This window comes from Saccostrea cucullata, unplaced genomic scaffold, assembly GCF_032062105.1.
Source record: "Saccostrea cucullata isolate Sc308-1 unplaced genomic scaffold, CSIRO_AGI_Scuc_v1 ctg923, whole genome shotgun sequence".
Lineage (NCBI taxonomy): Eukaryota > Metazoa > Mollusca > Bivalvia > Ostreida > Ostreidae > Saccostrea > Saccostrea cuccullata.
In genome coordinates this window covers 415,615-432,749 of record NW_026936399.1, presented here as the reverse complement: position 1 = coordinate 432,749, position 17,135 = coordinate 415,615, and the positions used below count along the sequence as shown (strand labels likewise).

Below are 17,135 nucleotides of genomic sequence, written 5' to 3'. Positions count from 1 at the left end.
ATTTTAGAAATAAATCTATGTAGATTTAGAAGCAAACTAATGTTTTATTTCCTTACTTGTATTTTACAGAATCGTTATGAAGAAACCACAATTCGTCTTACAGTCTTCTCTTTTTTCGACCCTTACATCTATGTTTACCTTAGCACAAACTAGTAAGTAAATGCATTATGCACACAATTTAGCAAAATATCAATCTGAGATTTTTGTTTATTTTGTAACAAATGCCAATTGGGTTTTTTCACTTGCGTAAATGATTTGTTTATAAGAATTACATTTTTAGAAGTTTTAACTCCTATTAGATAAAAAAAATTGCAAAAAATTAATTTTAACCTTACAATTAAATATTTTTTCTTTTCCAGTGATATCACCCTCAAAATTAAACTACGTAGAAGTTAATAGTTCACTGCCAATATCTTGTTCCCTTGGATCATCTAACGCATCCATTTATGATTTACATTTAAATAAATGTTTACCACAAGTTGGTTGTGAACGATTGGAACCATTTAGTCTCAATGACAACACCAAAGTCTATTTACAAAATTTCAACATTGTTACCGGGTCATTTATTGAATATATTTGTGTTACTACCTCAAGTAACTTAGAAGACTCATCATTTTTGGAAGTCATGGTTGGTTGTAAGTATTATGTTTGTATTAGATTAATATGCACAGCATGTACATACATCTTTTGGGTTTAATCCAAACAACATTGAATCTTGATAAAACAAGAAAATTTACTAAATAAAAAGTCATCAAAAATATAAAATATTAAAAGGTCTTGAATCAAATTTAGATTATAGCAATTCAAACCCAGTCTAAAATGATAACAGTCTGAGAGCTGTTCTAAAAGTTACTGAGTGTAACTGTAACTAACAAGTCTGCAGGATTTCATAAAGTCGGAGTGTTTAACAATGATCAACTTTTTTTTTTTGCATGGAATTTTCAAAGTATTAAGATTCAACTAATTACGTATCATCTCGGTGAAAAGCAGTCAACATGCGGTGGATTGACCATTTTCCCAGAACAATTAACAATTTTTAGACTTTTTTGTAATTTCAAATCGCAACCTCAACACAAGTTGTATTTTGAAACACTGATGTTCCCGATGGCAGATGTTGGTGACAGTTAAAGTTTCTCCATTGAAAGTTGAGAATCCAAGGTCAATAGATCACAATTGTTATTACCCAAAAAATTTATTTAGGTTATTTGACTGGTGTAACTATTGATCAAATTTCTTGTTCTTTCTTTTTTCAGATAAACCTCAATTACCAGAAGAATTAAACTGTGTGTCAATTGATAGGAATAATTTACATTGCACATGGAAAGTACCTAAAAACAATATTGATAACTCAGTTGAATCATACTGGACAGTAACCTTTACAGATGGGTAAATAATCATTCTGTCTCCAATTAAACTATTAGCCTAAATTCATAGGCAACCTTTTACTGCATATGAAAACTCAGAAGAATCCTTTGTATCTATTAAAAAATATTACTTCGATGTAATATGCAAAATTGATTGAAATTGACAATATCCTCGATCAAAAGTTAGTTAATCAATGTTGATATAAATGTGTAAAATTTTTGAAATTTCCTTACATATAACATTTACAGGTCGGCGGGGGGGGGGGGTTATAAAAATTTGCTAGAATAATTATACAATTCACCATAAAACACACAAAAACCCATTGTAACATGAATATATATTGACAATTTAAGGATAAACTCGGCTAAAATGGTATTTCTCTTTTTCAAAATTTATTGATTGTATGTTGTTTAATGTCCCTCTCGTGTATTTTTCACTCATATGGAGACTTGCCGGTGGAGAGCTATAAATTTTGTCCTGTACTCGGTACTTAGGGCCATTGAGCAGTGAGGGATCTTGATCGTGCCAGCAGCAACTGCAACACGGGGCCTCGGTTTATACGAACTCATCCGAAGGACCGGTCTCCATGTCCCACTGTTGGATTCTTCCAAAATTTAGAAAGCTTACGTCTCTTTAGATATATGTTTCAATTATTATTTTAACTGAAATGTATACTTGTGTGTTACAATTGTTAGAAATTACTCAGGCATTAACCGAATTTCCATTTACAGTAATTTTTATCATTGTTGACTCCAGAATCTGCATGGATATTAATGGAATATTTTCCTCATAAGAATTTTACATTGTATATTATTAAAAAAAATTAAAATTGAGTAAGTCATTTAAATTTTTTTTTAACTTACACCCGACCAATGATCCCCTCCGCACTTCCAATCTCTCAGCTTCCTTTTTCCAATATGCTTAAATGTATATAATTTTTTATTTTCAAAATGATTTGAGTTTTGATTTAAATATGTTTGCAGAAAAATATTATACACAATTATTGATATAAAAATATATTTAAGAAAGAAAAAAAAAACAAATTCATTATTTATTGTTATCACAATTTAAACTGTTTTTAAAGGGTATGTGTACTTTTTAAAATTTCAAACAGGACTTTTGCATACAGACCCTGCCCTGAAAATCTTTCAACAAAATATGGGGGACACTACTTCATCACAGGATGCAATTTACATTCAGTTGATGATCAGAATGTTAACGTACATTTTTGGGACAAATTTAATCCATCATCAAATTATACCATGAATATAACACTGAAAAATAAAATTGGAGTGGCTAGTCGTATCTACAACATAACAATCCCTAGAATAGGTAACCTTCAGTGCAAAAAATACCATTCTATGATTTCCTTTTCATCTTCTTTAAAAACAATTAATTTCAGAATTTTAAAAATAAATTTCAAATATCTCTGTTTTTTACATTTAAAAAATTTATTGATGTATAAGCACACATACTTTTCCCTTACATTTCAGTGAAACTATCTTATCCTTTTGTATCAATTAAACCATCTATCAACGCACTAGAACTACTTCTGAATCTACCTGAGGATTATACTAGTAATTACATTCCAGAGATTGATGATATCGTTATTTACAGAATAACATACCGAGCTTCATGGAAAAGCAGTCGAAGAACGGTAATTTTAGCTATTCTCTTTGTTATTTTCTATGTATACAGAAATATATTGGGTATATGAACAAAGCAAAGTCCTTCATCATTTTCTTTTTACTAAGACACCCCACTTATTTTACAAATATAGTCTTATTTTCAATTTGAGCTTGTCAGAAAATTAACTGTTATATTATTTTCAAGGACAAAATCAAAGACAATGTAATAATCAGAAAAAATAAATCTTTTTAGTTGAATATGAAATGTGTTTCACTCGTGAGGCGACATTTTTGGATATTTTAACTCCTGTTTTGTACACGTGAAAATTTATCTTTAAAAAATCCTGTTCCACTCGAGAAATAAATTCCATATCCAATCACAAATCATTGAAAATCTTCTTTATTTGCATTCGTAATATACATGAAAAGAAAAGTTATTAAAAGAAATTATTTAGCAATGTATCAAAATATTTCGATCCATATTTATAAGGATATTGCATCACAATTCTAGTCATTAATGCGTGCGTATTCAAGATTTCAAGATCTACAAAATGGCGATTTTTTCTCATGTAGATAACATTTACTAGTAGGAATACAAGTGTATCTACAACATTACGGGATTGTATTCCTTTCACTAACTACGAAATACAAATAACAACAAGACCAGAAAGTTCTTTATATTGGAGTGACGTCTTAACCAAACAAATTCGAACCAATCCTGATGGTAAATTCATTATTTTTCTATTGTAATCATTCAATAAAATATATATTACCTTTGATTCAAATTTGATATTCAAAGTAAATATTATTATTTTTTTCAGTCTTTATGATTTATATCGATGTATAAGAATCAAACTCTGTGGAAGATTTACACATAAATAACTTAATGAATTTTATTTTTAGTCCCCTACTGGGCGCCTGAAACATCGCCAGGTCTGTACTATGTTCATAAGCAGACTGGACTTACTGTTTTTCACAAGGTAAACTCCATAGTAGTCATACGATGGAATCATTGCTAATCTTAAGCTCTCTTTCATTTCTATCTATCTACTAGTGAATGATCTAATGGATAAGCAAATACAGTAGTAAGCATTGGAAATTTTCAAACCTTCGCTTCGATGAAATTGCAAAGAATTGAATAGGAAACAAGCAAAATCAGGTGGTATCTGATCTTTCAAAAAGGATGTTAGAGCAAACGAGACGCCAGTTGCGTACAATTATGGTCAACTTAGCAAATTGATTGATTACATTATAGAACCAACAAAACTAGACTGTTATTTATTAAATATACTTTTGATAATGTTTCTTAATTAATGATCATAATTAATTTAGCGAAATTCGTTTTAGTTCCATATTGGGCGCCTGATACATCAGCAGGCCTATACTATGTTCATAATCAGACTGGGCTTATTGTGTTTCACAAGGTAAATTTCGTGAAATTGATAAAAATTATTATGTAATTTAATTTCATTGTTTCTAATGATATGCCAATCTTATGAAATCTTAACAAACAAAAAAATATTCCCACACAATGCATATTTTTCAGAAAGTTTTTAAAAAGCTGCATATTATTTTTTGTTATACACACTTAGGATTTAATTGATAATTGATTCAAAAAAATCACTCCAAAGTGTATATTCTTTTTAAAAATCTTGCTTGTGATTTTTTTTCATGATAACACACAAAAAAATTTTGTATAGCATTAAAAATCACTATAATTAATGTAAAAAGCTTATATAAATTAATATTTTCTTTAAAAATTTTTGATTAAATTTTCGTTTAAAATTTCAGCCATTAAAGGAAATATATTGGAATGCAGAGGACTGTGGCGTTCATGTGGTCATCTCAGATGAATTGAGCAATACAATATGGACGGGAAACTTCTCCTCTGAGGAATCATCTTTAACGATACCCATTGATATATCTGATTCTAACTATACTGCTACACTAACATATATTAATAATGCTGGGCCTTCTGAAAATGCGTCAATTCTTTTAATAAACGAAAAAGGTAAGATTTTTTTTTTGTTTATATTTAATTTTTATTTAAATGTAGTTATCTAGTATAAAAATCATGCCTACTTTTTTTTGATTAACATTAGCTTTTTAAAAAAAATAGAAAATGGATTATTTGTGATGGTTGAAGAAATTAAAACAAATGGTTACTGGATCACTTGGGAGATGGATGACGTCACACCTATAACGTCCGTGACAATAATGTGGTGTACACAGAAAACTCAAAATCCAAAAACGTGTGAGGTACAGAAAAATTGATTTGTAAAGATGATCATTTTTATCGGCTTATTATTAATTATTATTATTTTATGGAATTAATTGTTGAACATGAAATACTATTTCAAATCATTTAATATCATTCGCTATATTAACCTTTTGAGAAATTTTTTACTTTCCATTTTTTCTTTATCAAAATAAAAATCCTCTGTTAAAAGTATAAAAAAAAATTGATAAATTAGAAGTTAAGGAAGATAACAAAAGTTGTTTCCATTTTCTTTTCCACAAACTAATTTTTTCAGTAATCAATTGTCATATTCATCTTATTTAAATAAAGATAATCTTTATATAGGATGACATTGAGTGGAGAGATTTCCAGAGGCCTGGGAATGGTGTACATCTAACAGACATAGCACACAACAAATATTTGATATTTGGGGTCTCTGTGCAATTCGAAAATTTGACCTCATCTGGACTAACATTTGCAACATGTTATTATCGATTGCTTTATTCTCAGCGTGGTAGGTATAGAGAGTAAGCTTTATTATATAATGTTCCTATTGATACTAAGATTTTATTTCGTGTAACCATGTTTTGTTTCATCATGACATTTTCACTAAATTTTACTTTTTTAATAATTTTGAGATCGACCACGGTTTGTTAGTTTTACCTTTATTTAAAAATATATATATGTTAAATTCCTACATAGAATTTCCTTCCCAATTTTTTTTAGTATTTAAAAAATTTATTATTTTATGGATATAAAATTTTATTCAAAATAGCAATTCGAATGAATTTTTGATAATAATTTTCATCGAATGATTTCTTTAAGAATAGACACCTTTTACTGACGAAGTTTAAATTTTTGCATTTCAGATTTCAAATTAGCTTTTAGTGCCAGACATTTGCAGAGGAACGGTCACCAACAACTGCTAGTTGACCTTGTATCATCTGTGTGTCAATATCAGAGCAGACCAATAACTTACCAAGTCTTTTATAATAAACATAGAAATGTGAACATAAGTTGTCCAAATGGTAAGTTGTATTTCGTGTCTCACCCACCCTTTTTACGCAAAATACCATTTAAGGTATCCTTGATATAAACAAACAGAGCAAGTTGCTAGCATTTATAGTGAAAGGACGTTTTTTACAGTGGATAATTGTAAATGTTTTTCTCAAAGTTGCTTGCGTATGCTTAAGTATTAAATTATTGTTTATTGATTTTCTTTCAGATTTTTCATTGAACAGAACAGAAAATGTCACACACAATGTAAAAGATATATCGTTAACAAATATAAGTCCTGAAGGGCAATATGATATTTGTCTGGCAGTAACTCTAGCAAACAACAACACGGTGTATAGCGAAATTCAAACCGTCGGATTTCAAGGTAAAAAAAAAAGGATTGAAAGAGAATTAAAAATTGTGAGTCTTAACTTGTATTTAAAGTTAATGCATGTACTTGCTTTATATACTACCTTTTATTTTTTTATTCAAAATTAAAATTAAAATTAAATAGTCATGACCCCCCTCAATGTTTATAAACTTCTTTTTTATGCTATCAGAGAGTGATATTATTGCTGACGATGAAACAATTACAGTTGCCATTCTTGTGTCCATCTTAGCAGTGTTTATAATGTAAGTGACAGTGGTATGTTATACAAAAGAGAGCATCCTTTTTTTTTTACAAAAGAAATCAAGGATACGAAGGAATTAATAACAATTTCCTTAAATTAATCTTTTAGCATATAATGCAAAGTGATTTATCTGTTTTAGATTTTGAAGGGTTATTATATTTTCAGTGCATCATGCGTATACTTAGATATTTCAAATCTGCATCGAATAGACATTTGCCAAAGTTCATATTTGATATGTAAATATAGAAATATCACAACGCAATTTTCTACATTCATTTAAATTGTAAAAGTCTGAATACTGTTCTAAAATTTCATTCAATATTCTTGAAGTACCTTTTTTTACTTTTTCTACAGAATAATCATGGCGTACTGTATTAAGCGAAAATGTACTTTTGAAAAACCTGACATCAAGATGCCGGACATAGAATCATATGTGGTACGATCTTTTCAATCACTTCTTCCATACTAATTCTATTTAAAATGCATTTCGCTTTTCAATTTCTCAAAAACATTTGACTTTTATGAACAGCCCCTATCCTCAGAGGATACTGTAAGTAAAGCCGTTGCACTGATAGAACTTCTCTTTTCGACATCTTTTTTCTCCCTTAGTTATATTTACTTTTTAACGATTGGTTCTTTCTAACTTTTGACTCTTTTTTGTAGTACAGATTAAGGCATGCTTTATTACCTCTTATTAGCTCTATCTACTAGTGATTTATCGTGTTATCAAGGAATTTTTCTCACTTTTACAACAGTTAATATTTCACTTTGAATAACATTTATTTATGCACATTATATCTTGCAAAAGTGCTCTAATTAATGTCTCCTTGATTTGTACATGTATATATATATAATTAATCACGAACTATATAAGAATTTAAAATGAACATGCTAACAATATGTAGGACTCGCAAGTTAACAACAGCATCAATAAACATTTTGAAAAAAAACATGATCTTCATAAGCAGGTCGCTACCATAATATTCAGACTTTTTTTTAGATGTGTTTATAAATTTTACTTTTGATATGGTAAAATTAATCATAAAATTGATTTCTAAATATATTTTGTAGAATCCAGGATATAATAATGGACTTTCAGATGAAGAAAAGGAAATACGTGTAAGTAAACAAATATGATTTGGGGTGGTTAAATAAAATTTTGTTGTATAATTATTTTGTACAAAAAGATGCGAAACATGAGATAAAATTTACTACGATTAGTAAAAAAAAATATTTTGATAAACTTTATGAACTTATCAATGATAAATAAGGGTGTAATCTTATCTTTTCTCTGATTAACCTTAGAATTACTGATCTTTTCTCTCATCCTTAAAATGACACTCTTTCTTTTTCTTATTTGCCGATATCTCATTATAACAAGTCAACTTGTTAATAGAAAATTTTAAAACGAACAAGAATGAAATTTGTTAAAATCTGATCGTTTAGAAACTTTTTCAATAATTCAGAGTTAAAGAGGGCGGTTTTTTAAAATTCATTGACTCATATTCTTAGATGTAATTTTTATCTACAGAAACTTTCAATCAATTTACTGGAAAATGTTATATTTGGTGTTTCATTTATATCTCATGATGTTTAAATTATTTCTTTTAGGAAATGGGTGACAGTGGTACTCATAGTTCCCCGGAATCCGTTTCTTCTGAAGAACAAGGACCGGAAGTTGATAGAGATAGTGTCAGCAGTAGTGGCATTGGGTCAACAAAATGTGAATCCGATGTCTTCTCAGCGCCTACTACACCGACTGACTCCGACAAACAAACACTTATATTCAAGATGATGTTAAAGAAACCCAAGCAAACACACTCGGAACTCACAACGTGCAATGTGTCAATAATGCCAGGAGAAGAAAAGACGAAAGTAAATCACACCTCAGAATTACCTCATATTTCTAGTAGCTGTTCGAGTCCTATTGACAGTTATAGTAGAGTGGAGCAGGAAGGTAGCGGTGCATTATATGATATGATTGATGATGACTCGGGGGATATCTCAGGAGGGTATAGACATGTGATGTGTTCTAATTACACTTCAACTTGTGCTTCTGATTGTGAAAATCTAGACACATGTCCTCCTACTCCAGAACTTGAGAGACAAAGTAATTCCTGTGATAGTGACGCGATTGTAGATACTTCTCGAACACTTTCAATAGGAAGTGACTGTTCGCAAAGTACAGTTCCCTATGTTACAGGTTTTGAGATGGATTCCTATGGGGAAAATGTGATAAATAGCTGTACGGATTGAAGTTAAGAGAGCGAGTTTGCAATAACATTAAAAGAATAACTAAAATTGCATTGTCAGAAATAAATCATTCAAGGAAAAATATCCAGCAGCTGTGAAAAAAGGCTGAATGATGATATCTACATGCAATTTTGTGCTGTACTCAGGAAAACATCGAATGAATTGTCTAATTAGTGTTTCAGGCACTTTTGCACAAATACACTCAGGGACTCTTTAACTGAAATCTAAATCTAATTAGTGTACATAGACATACATTATTTCAAAATGAAGAGATCATTTTTGTACATCTAATTCAAAAGAATAATTGGAAACAGGTTTAGTATATTTAAGGCAGGAAAAATGCATTTCGTAGGAGCATGATCAGATGACACCTCATGTGTTCACATAGGAGAGGCACGATCATATGAGGTTACACCTCATGTGTTCACATAGAAGAGGTATTCAGATGAAGATAGGCCTCTTAGGTTCACTTAAGAGAGTTTTTTTTTAGATGAGGTTACACTAAGACTGTTTACACAGGAAAGGTATTCAGTTAAGGTTAGTTTTTCTGAAGATGTAACTTCTCGTTTGTTAACAAATGAGAGGTATCAGACGAGGTTACCGCTGGTCTTTTCATACAGGAGATTAAATCAGATGAAGACAGGCCTCGTATGTTCACATGGAAGAGGTATTCAGATGAGGTTACACTTAGATTGTTTACATAGGAAAGTGTCCAGTTGAGGTTAGTTGTTCTGTAGATGAAACATCTCTTCTGTTCGCAAGGGAATGGTATCAGATGAGTTTACCCCTCGTCTTCTCACAAAGGACTGGAGAGGTATTCAGATTAGGTTAGTTATTCAGATGAGGTTATTTATTTAGATGAGGTTAGTTATTTAGATGAGGTAAGATAGACTGTACGATGATTCAGATGAGAAATTCACATGTTAGAGGTAATATCTCAAATCAGATGTATTCAGATGAGATTTGTTATGAAGATGAGATTACACCTTGTCTGTTCACACAAGAAAGATATTCAGATGTTAGTTTTTATGCTTAGGTAACATCTCACAACAGATATACTCAGATGAGATTTGTTATTAATTAAGATGGGGTTACTTTTTGTCTGTCCACATAGGAGAAGTATTCAGGTTCAATTATACCTCATCATATGATCATTTTGCATTTGACATTTGATTTATGTTTGTAAATGCACGAGTTTGGTACTCAGAAGAAAATAAAAATGAACAGAGTTTCTTTTCAAAAAAATTAATTTCAAATTTTATCGTGTTATTTCACGATACAGTATGGAAATATTCAAATAGTTAGATAAATACAACTTTTTTAACAACTTGGTAAGTATATTTTAATAAAACTTATGAAAATGTTATTTTTTAAATACTTTGTTAATTGTGTTCAAGATGTGAAAGATTTTACGATCTCATTTACATTTATTTTGGTTAACTATATAAACATATGTTTTTGGCATAATTCTATTGAGCTTTTTCATGTATTAACATTTTCTTACATTTATGACAATCGTGAAGGAAATTATTTGTCAAGATACACTAATAAGTATTATGTATTATGTTCAATTCTGTTTGAATGGCAAGGATTTTTACAGAAGTAAATGTAAAATTAATCACCTTTTCTTTTATTTAGTCACAAATATTTTATCTAATGAATATTTATGTACAATAAGCATGTTTTCGTTACTTTAAAATATGCTACTGAACATTACTTTGATTTTGTGATGAGTTGTCTTGAGAAAATGAATATTTCCCTTTTGTTTTTCTGTTGAAATAGTATTTCTTTTATTTAAACCCATCAGTATAAACCTTCTTAAACCTCATCCATTCAAAAATATATCTTGTTTTTTCCCCTTAATATGCATCATAGATTGTTTAATAACTCTTAATATCCCATTCTTTATTCACATACTTTTGATAATTCAAAACATGAATGTCTGTTTATCTTATCCTTGATGTTGAACAAAAGTTATGAATAAAATGTTTTTCATTTAGCAAGGTGTTTGTACTTGTATTGACATCTTAAATTCTTAAGTAAATATGCTCACATTAAAACACAATTAAGAAACATCTTTCATCATACAAAATTCACATATTTCCAATTTTCTATTTCGATGCATTGCCTTTAATCAGCAAGCATTTTATGTAAATAGTATATTCCTGTATGTAAGTTGACCCTGTTTAATATTAATTTTACGATGAACTAAATTGCAGATAAAACACATCAAAATAATTTTAGATGTCAGAATTGGTCGTAGTATAATTATATATAAAGTTATCATTATAAGGTGTGGACTTTGCTTAATTTCTTCCAAACCTTTGGGGTTCATCAAAAGTCTTCATAGCAAACAATCTAGCATTCTTATGTCAATAAGATATATCTTTGTGAGTATGCAAAAGAGTCTGACACATCTGTTTCATATTTGGATATTTTACTTGAAAAAGACGTTAATGGTAGTCTAACAACCAAACTCTATGATAAACGTGATAACTTTAACACTTTTCTATCGTCAACTTCCCTTACTTATGCAGCAATATACCTTCATCACCTGCATGCGTAGTTTATGTATCTCAGTTGATTCGATAGGCAAGAGCATCCTCTATATATGAACGATATCTAAATCGAGGTAAATTTTTGACAAACAACGTGTTGATGAAACAAGCATTTTAGCAGTCTCGTTTAAAGTCATCATTTCGTAAGTTCTATTGTCAATACATTGACCTTGTCAGCAAATATACTTTATCATTAGGTTAAATGCTGACTGACGTTTTTCATACTAATTGTTACATGTAGTCCAATCTTTATTCACTGAATTGACATTGACCTTGTCAGCAAATACACTTTATCATTAGATTAAATGCTGACTGACGTTTTCATACTAATTGTTACATGTACTTAGTCCATTCTTTATTCACTGAATTGACGATGGTTATTTCCGTTATTTCCCTATCATGACAAGGAGCACACGGCGGATGTGACCGGTCAGCAGGGGATGCACACCCCTTCCTGGCACCTGATCCAGCCTCTGATGTTTTGGAGGTCAGTGTTTTGAATACATTACTATATTACTATGTACTACACTAGTAAGTAAAAAATCAAGATCACTTAGGCAGTGTTAAGTATCATTCTAAGTGCGATAAAATTTTATTGAAAACGAGATAGAACATTCATCAAAACATTTTTAAACAGTTATTGTGGTGAATGAATTTTATTTATGTATATGTATATTGCAATTTACTAGTATTTGATTTTAATTTTCGATTCAACATATTTTTTTCCCTTAAAAAAGATTTTGAAATAATGACTTTATACCAAATAGTAGCTTAAAATATAAATTATGCAAAGTATTCCAAGTATCCAATAATTTCAAATAAGACGGAATTCTTTTTTTTTGAATTTGTTGGATATTTTTTTTACACCTACGTTTTATATTATATAAACATATATACATATGATATGCTTTTTTTGTTTTGCTTTTGAGACCAATATATAAATCTAACGTTACACCGTTTAGCTGTTGTGTGACTCAACTGCGGATTTTTCAGCCATTGGTTCTGATTTCCAATCAATAGCAACCTCCTGTTGGGAGACCAGCGACTGAGATCTGCCTGATACAGGCTGTGAAGGAGAAGAAAAAAAACTTAAAGAGGAAGTTTACCTAGGATAAAAACAGGAGTGAGATGTATACAGAGAAAAAAGGTACAGTAGCTCATGTTATGTTTGTTGGTGTACTGGATATTAAGGCCAGGATTTGTCGTCAAACTGATCATTGTTTATACTGCTTATTGTGAAGAGTGTCAAACAAATGAAAGTGTTATTAGAGTATGAGACATTTTTTATGTTTTGGTTTTTAAGAGTTAGGAATTTTAAGATATCTTAATTTGTTAAGTCCTTTGTTTTTTTTTTTAGACTATTTACTTCAACACTCATTTTTTTCAAAGTTCTTTATGTTAAAGAAATAGTTAGTTGAGTCGTTGTAATAATACAAATCCCAACCAATAACATTCAATATGATTATGTCTATCACTTCCTTCCTAATATAAATGAAATATGGATACACAAAATCGAATACATGTGTATATTTTTCAGAGCACCTGAATTGAACAGGTATGTAGAAAAACTAATTCAATTTAATCATTTTAGCTTTCTTGGTCCACTTTATTTGATCAACAATCTAATGAATAGCACTTTAATGATGTCCACAAGTCTTCTGTTTAATTTCATTTAACGGTGGCTAGATTTAATGAAAGTGTAAAACGATCAATATAATATGCCTTTCAGAAGCACAATGGCAACCGTTCATGTTCATCTCAATTCGTCAGATCCAGATTTACTTCGAAAATTAAATAACTCCTTGATTATTGAGATTAAAGGAGAAACTGTGACGTTCAAGGACAGCAATCTTAATGAGCTACTTTACGTAGTCGTGGTGATCATGTTCTATGGCACAGCGTTAATGGTTCTCATAGCAACCCAGATCCGGAAGCAGCGCAGAGAAGGACAGGAAGTGGATTATTATGATGAATACCTGGAGAGAAACAATGAAGACAGCAAGAAGACACTGTTACCAAAAATAGACCTTAAGGTTAATATTCCTTTGGAAGCGGATGAAATTAAGGCAGAAAATAAAAGTCCTTCAGTAAAACCCCTGAAAATTTAGTACAGTTTCATAAAACAGGGTTAATTTATGTTTGTATGCAACAATGCACCAGTGTTTATATATTTAAATTGATTTATGTTGGAAACATACTATGAACATTTTTGATTATTTAGATATATTTATAATATTCATGATTTTAAAATACATTGTTAATTAATCATAGGTGCATCTACATTAAAGTACATAGAATATTATACATTTTATTCATCTTAATTTTAATTTTTTTTTTGCAATTGTTATAGTTTGATAAATGCTTACACTTAATCGCAATGTGAATTTTGAATAATCAAAATTTAGAAAACTTTAATTAAAAGATCTGAATAATTTAAAAGTGTTTGAAAAAGAAAACAAATATGCTTTAAATATATTACTTTAATTAACCCGAAGCTTATCATTCTACATAAACTCTACAAAATGGGGAACATTTACATTTTCTTTTTGCGATACCATTTACGGTAGATTGGCATCTTGCATGTCTTTTGCGATTAATATAATATTTAATTATACACTATATCATCTCTGATCCCCCAAGGGTTTAGTATGATGGAATTTCGATAAAACGTTGACACACTCAGGAAGGGAAATATCATTGAACAGAAAATAAACGACGACCATTGCGTCACCTTGGGGAACACATTTTTCAGGAAATATGTCAATTTATCTTGTAATTCCATTTTCAGAAACTGGTAGAATTTCAACTTCAGCCAAAAATCAATGAATACATCATTTATACTTTATAAAACTGTGAAAAAAATATGTGAGCATAAATATTTCATGTTTGAACATGAAATAAACTTGATAATATGAAGTTCATATTATTTCTATGCATCTATAAATGAAAATTACTTATTTTGCCTTTTTTTAAAAAGACAAGTTTAGTCATTTGTGTTTTTCAAAAATTACAAACATGCCAAATCTATTTTTTCAATGTTAAAGAAACATGACTTGAATTTCTTACAAAGTAACATGTACCAAAAGCTAATTGTAATCTTTTACCTTTAGTTATATAAATATGTTTTTTTAAATGTTTAAAGTACCGGTAACTCAGTTAAATCTATCATATTTTGTTCGATTACGTGTTTTATTGCATATGAGTTTTTTTTATAGCTTAAAAGGAGTAAGCAGTTTGTGATATCTAGATTTTTTTTCTAAATAGTGGTTGATCATATATGCTAATTTTAAACCAGTTGTTAAAATTATAATCACACGGAATGTGGCTTTCTCTTTTAGTTTAACGTTTAAACGCGAATTTTTTTCCCAAAAAATTAAAAAAGATATATATATATATATATATATATATATATATATATATATATATATATATATATATATATATATATATATATATGGATTGCTAGGAGACAGATTCCGAAGGTCGAGAGTTCAACCCCGGGCTGGGGCGGAAGTGGGTATCCATGAAAAAAGTGAATTTCTTTGTGCTTTCTGTATTAATATTTCTTCACTTAGGGCAGTTATGTTAGTTTAAGAGTTGTTGTAAAATGTGCTTTATAAATAATAATTAATTTCATTACAACATGTATTGGTAACAATCCTCTGTTAAAACTAATGTCCAAATAACTGTATCCTACTTCTATTCTCAATGACCGTGTAGTGTAGGGCAGCGCCGCCAATAGGTGTTTAATTTCCATCGGCATCGAAAGCAAGTTTTTACTTGCCTAGATAGCCGAGCGGTTGAGCGCGCTGTTCCTGCACTGCTAGGAGACAGATTCCGAAGGTCGAGAGTTCAACCCCGGGCTGGGGCGGAAGTGGGTATCCATGTAAAAGTGAATTTCTTTGTGCTTTCTGTATTAATATTTCTTCACTTAGGGCAGTTATGTTAGTTTAAGAGTTGTTGTAAAATGTGCTTTATATATATATATATATATATATATATATATATATATATATATATATATATATATATATATATATATATATATATATAAGATTTGTAAGAACGTTTTCATAATTTTACAGAAAAAAATGGTTTAAGTTAAGGTGGGACATATTTTGGGTGAATTCTTTGTATGTATATTGCAATGATTGAAAGGCTAAAAGATAATTTCATACACAAATAAAAACGAACATATTTGTATATATGCGTATTATAATCTGATAGTTTTGAATAATGTAAATATGTCAAATTAAAACTACAAAAAAGCGTTGTTTTCCTTTATGTTTTATGTTAATGAACTATTAACGAATTACACGTTTGAAAACGTTGATTTTCCAAAAAAGGTTTTTATATAGGCACTATTAATACCGTCATAATTGATGGTAAAGATATTTCAACACCCTCTTGTAAAACCAGCATATGTCAGTTGTATGGTGGTTAAAATAACCTTGTTAACAAATATATGACACTATTGGGTCGTATTTGGCTGACGTTTATACCAACTTTTAAATGTTTGTTTTAATTCCGAATTTAAGTACGGAAATGTTCCGTCTGCCGAATAAATAAATAAATAGGACTCTCTGCGGGTGTGACCAGTAAGTGAGGGATGCTTACTCCTCTATGGCACCTGAAACCACCTCTAGAATTTTTTATGGTCCATTCTTTAAGCCCTGTTCACATACTAGTATTTTTTGTATTGAATGTAGATTTTTTATTCGATCACTGATTAGTACTTTTCTAATTGAAAACCAGTAATAATATTCTGAATCATATTAGAAAAAGGTTTACTTAACTTGGATATTTTTAATCTCGCCAAACAAAATTTACAAAGAAAAAAAAAGTTCCTACAAAATCTATGAACGATTGAGTGGAAATCATTCTTGTTCATTCATTTATTTGTGTAGAAAATGAACCTGTATTATAATATGTGATTTCTGTGTTTATTATTTATAACATGTATCTCAAACTTTGAAAAGGCTTTTGTAAATTCACATGTTGCTTGAAACAATCTTAAGTAAATGGGTTACTGATATTTTCTTGTTCACTTGCATCTTGCTATATGTCTCACATTAGTCAATTAATAATTTTCTTTTTACTTTATGTCTTATTTCTTCAATTTGCAAATGCACAATATCATTTTGGTTCCCATTTTTTTCAAGAATAAGTCAAATAAAAAGATATCTTCACGCATCTCAAAAATGTTAAAAAAGAAGTTATATTGATGTCATAATTAATCCTCTTAAGTTGTAATACTTCTCAAGGAAAACAGGAAACAGCAGACCAAGATTAAATTTCTAATCTTTTTTCTCCTAAGCTCTTAAATATCATTACCAAAATTAATTACTTTCCTTTTCCCAGGGGAATTAACGAAGCCATGAAAATCTTATGAAACTAGAAGAGGAAAAATGACATATTGTTAAAATTCTAAAGTTGCAAATTCGTTTCATTAATAAACAAGAGA

At 29.6% G+C, this 17,135-nt stretch overlaps 1 protein-coding gene across 2 annotated transcripts; it reads left to right on the top strand.

Annotated features, from left to right (window-relative positions):
• Positions 1-548: 548 nt before the first annotated feature.
• On the top strand, positions 549-10,475 carry LOC134245502 (interleukin-6 receptor subunit beta-like). 2 transcript variants are annotated; one of them, XM_062727787.1, is made up of 16 exons: positions 549-635; positions 1,254-1,386; positions 2,480-2,697; positions 2,859-3,022; positions 3,567-3,717; positions 3,897-3,973; positions 4,785-5,004; positions 5,113-5,252; positions 5,578-5,746; positions 6,102-6,260; positions 6,458-6,613; positions 6,789-6,861; positions 7,215-7,296; positions 7,390-7,410; positions 7,932-7,979; positions 8,472-10,475. In XM_062727787.1, exons 1-16 carry the CDS (start codon positions 626-628, stop codon positions 9,114-9,116), a joined length of 2,466 nt encoding a protein of 821 aa, XP_062583771.1. In that variant the 5' UTR covers positions 549-625; the 3' UTR covers positions 9,117-10,475. The 2 variants fall into 2 exon arrangements, with proteins under 2 accessions (XP_062583771.1, XP_062583772.1); XM_062727788.1 differs by lacking the exons at positions 3,897-3,973; positions 7,390-7,410 and adding an exon at positions 4,341-4,417 and having other exon boundaries at positions 8,472-10,474.
• The last annotated feature ends 6,660 nt before the right edge of the window (positions 10,476-17,135 follow it).

Coding starts and splice junctions, on each gene's coding strand:
- LOC134245502 (XM_062727787.1), top strand. Junction 3,974..4,784: donor GACTTACTGTTTTTCACAAG/GTAAACTCCATA, acceptor TTAAAATTTCAG/CCATTAAAGGAAATATATTG. Junction 7,411..7,931: donor CCCTATCCTCAGAGGATACT/GTAAGTAAAGCC, acceptor TATATTTTGTAG/AATCCAGGATATAATAATGG.